Source organism: Herpailurus yagouaroundi, unplaced genomic scaffold, assembly GCF_014898765.1.
Source record: "Herpailurus yagouaroundi ecotype Mexico unplaced genomic scaffold, PumYag 29, whole genome shotgun sequence".
Classification (NCBI taxonomy): Eukaryota; Metazoa; Chordata; class Mammalia; order Carnivora; family Felidae; genus Herpailurus; species Herpailurus yagouaroundi.
The window spans coordinates 81,020,794-81,023,036 of NW_024412377.1; the positions used below are offsets into that span (position 1 = coordinate 81,020,794).

Below are 2,243 nucleotides of genomic sequence, written 5' to 3' on the forward strand. Positions count from 1 at the left end.
TGCTACACCTACTTCTGTACTCAATTGTTAAGGACCTGAGAAGTTACACGTGCATATAAATAAGGAACTACAAGGAAGAGAATAAAAACTTGGAAACCTATGGTAGATAACTTACTATACAAAGGAAAGGACTTTACTTTTATGGAAATAAATACGACAGCACAAATCTACCAAAACTCATACACACTTGCTGCTTAATTTACATATTATTGGGGAGGGGAAAATAATATTCTTTACTTTTAAGTTTCTTTATTTAAAAGTACACATAATTCTAGAGTGGCATCACATGTTATACACATGGTAGGACCATGACTGAGTCAAATCTAGAGTCAAAGATGCTTCAAAGATTCCAAGAAATGATTTGAAAACAAACTTAACAAAATGTATATTGGGTCATGCCCATGGACCATCCCAACTGTATCCTGTCTCTGCCTGTGGAACCAGAGAAAGATCTTAAAGCTTCAAGCTACCACTCCAAAATGGATAACACCCTCCCCACACAAGCCCAGCCTCAATAGTCCAGCTTCCCTTAATTGACCAAATTAGTCAATCATCTGTATACTGATTCAAATCTTTCCAGAATGTGTTTATATCTTCATATTGATTCATACGTGGGAACATGAATTTATTAAATGTATTACCTGTATTTAGAGTGTTATTTCTTTTTTCATTCCAAACACCTTATTAACACAATTAAAAGAAGGATCCAGAAAAGCACTTCAGAGATCAAGAGTTTCTCTTAAAATATGAAGAAACACTAAAGCTGGGTTATACAATATGATGATTCATCGAAATATTTCCATTAAACCATGAGTTAACCAGAAATATACACAGTACAGTCTAATTTTGCAATTTTCCAAAGATGTATTAACAATACATTAGTGTATGGGTTAAAGCAGTGAGGCATCATTTTTCTCTCCTGCACCTTTGTGACTGCAGATTTTATTGCCCATGGAGATGACCTCAAAAGGCTGTCTCTGAGGTTCTTTAGGAGTGTGAGGCTCAAGTCAAGCAGCCCTCCCAGCTTCACTGATAAACGCTGACATCTGGTTTCTAATAATCTGAGATCTGATGACAAATTCTCTGTGTTCCTGATCCTTAAACTTCATAATTTGATTCTGATTTTCCATGAATAGTAAAAATCAAATGAACTATTCAGTCTGAGATGAAGGAAGAAGAAGGCAACGAGATGAAGAGATGCAAATGAAAAATTTTAAAAAAAGAATTGACTATGTTTCCTTGAAGATAAAACTGAGCAAACTCCAGTTTGCATAACAAGATTAGAAAAAGCATCCAAGAAGCAAAGAGTGTCGTGATTTAAGGCAATGTAGGTAGTCTGTGGTGCAGCTAATCTATTACAGCTATGTCTTTACATCTATATCTCCATCTCCACATATCTCCATTATTCAGGAAGTTTACATTTAAATAGCCTACTGAACTGGCCTTCCCCTACCTCAACATCATACATCTGTCAGCTAGAAACAACAGCTGAGAGCAGGCATCTGTGCTGGTTGATTTGTTGAGGCTTCTTACTGTTTTAGACAAAATATCCAGGACTTTGACCTGAGATTTGTTGACTTCATGCCCACATCTGATGTGCTCTTTCTACTGACCATTTAAATACTAACCAGTAGCCAAGTCCTCAGAGTGGGAAGATTCTTCTTCAGCCACTTGATATTTTTGGATATGGCTTCCAGAATAATTTGAAAAGTACCTAGATATGGTCCTTGGGCCTTAAGAGATTCAAAGAACAGTTTCACCTGAAAAATAAGTAAGAAAAAAATTACTGGCATAGTTCATTAAAACTTGCTCTTGCAAAGGGGTTCGAAACAGCTTGCAAATTATACAAACACTGGAATGATTTCTCTGCCAACCTCTAAATGGTTGTTTTATTCCTCTCTTTTTGTGTATAATTATTATTTCACTTTATCTTCAAATAGATAATGTAAGACAGGAATGATAAATCCTCATCTTACAAGTGAGCACACTGGATAAAAACTTTAAGTGATCAAACCAAGTCATAGAGTAAGTCATGAGCCAGGATTTAAATTCTTTAATTCTTAGTTTCTTTAAAGAATAAACAATTCAGGGGCGCCTGGGTGGCGAAGTCGGTTAAGCGTCCGACTTCAGCCAGGTCACGATCTCGCGGTCCGTGAGTTCGAGCCCCGCGTCAGGCTCTGGGCTGATGGCTCAGAGCTGGAGCCTGTTTCCGATTCTGTGTCTCCCTCTCTCTCTGCCCCTCC

The 2,243-nt window shown here is 37.3% G+C and overlaps 1 protein-coding gene across 1 annotated transcript in view; it reads right to left on the reverse strand.

Moving 5' to 3' along the window:
• Positions 1–1,616: 1,616 nt before the first annotated feature.
• The window catches only part of ERAP2 (endoplasmic reticulum aminopeptidase 2), a 45,140-nt gene continuing 44,513 nt past the window's right edge, over positions 1,617–2,243 (reverse strand). The window contains 1 exon segment of the mRNA XM_040493082.1: positions 1,617–1,760. Coding sequence (XP_040349016.1) covers positions 1,617–1,760 — 144 coding nt within the window.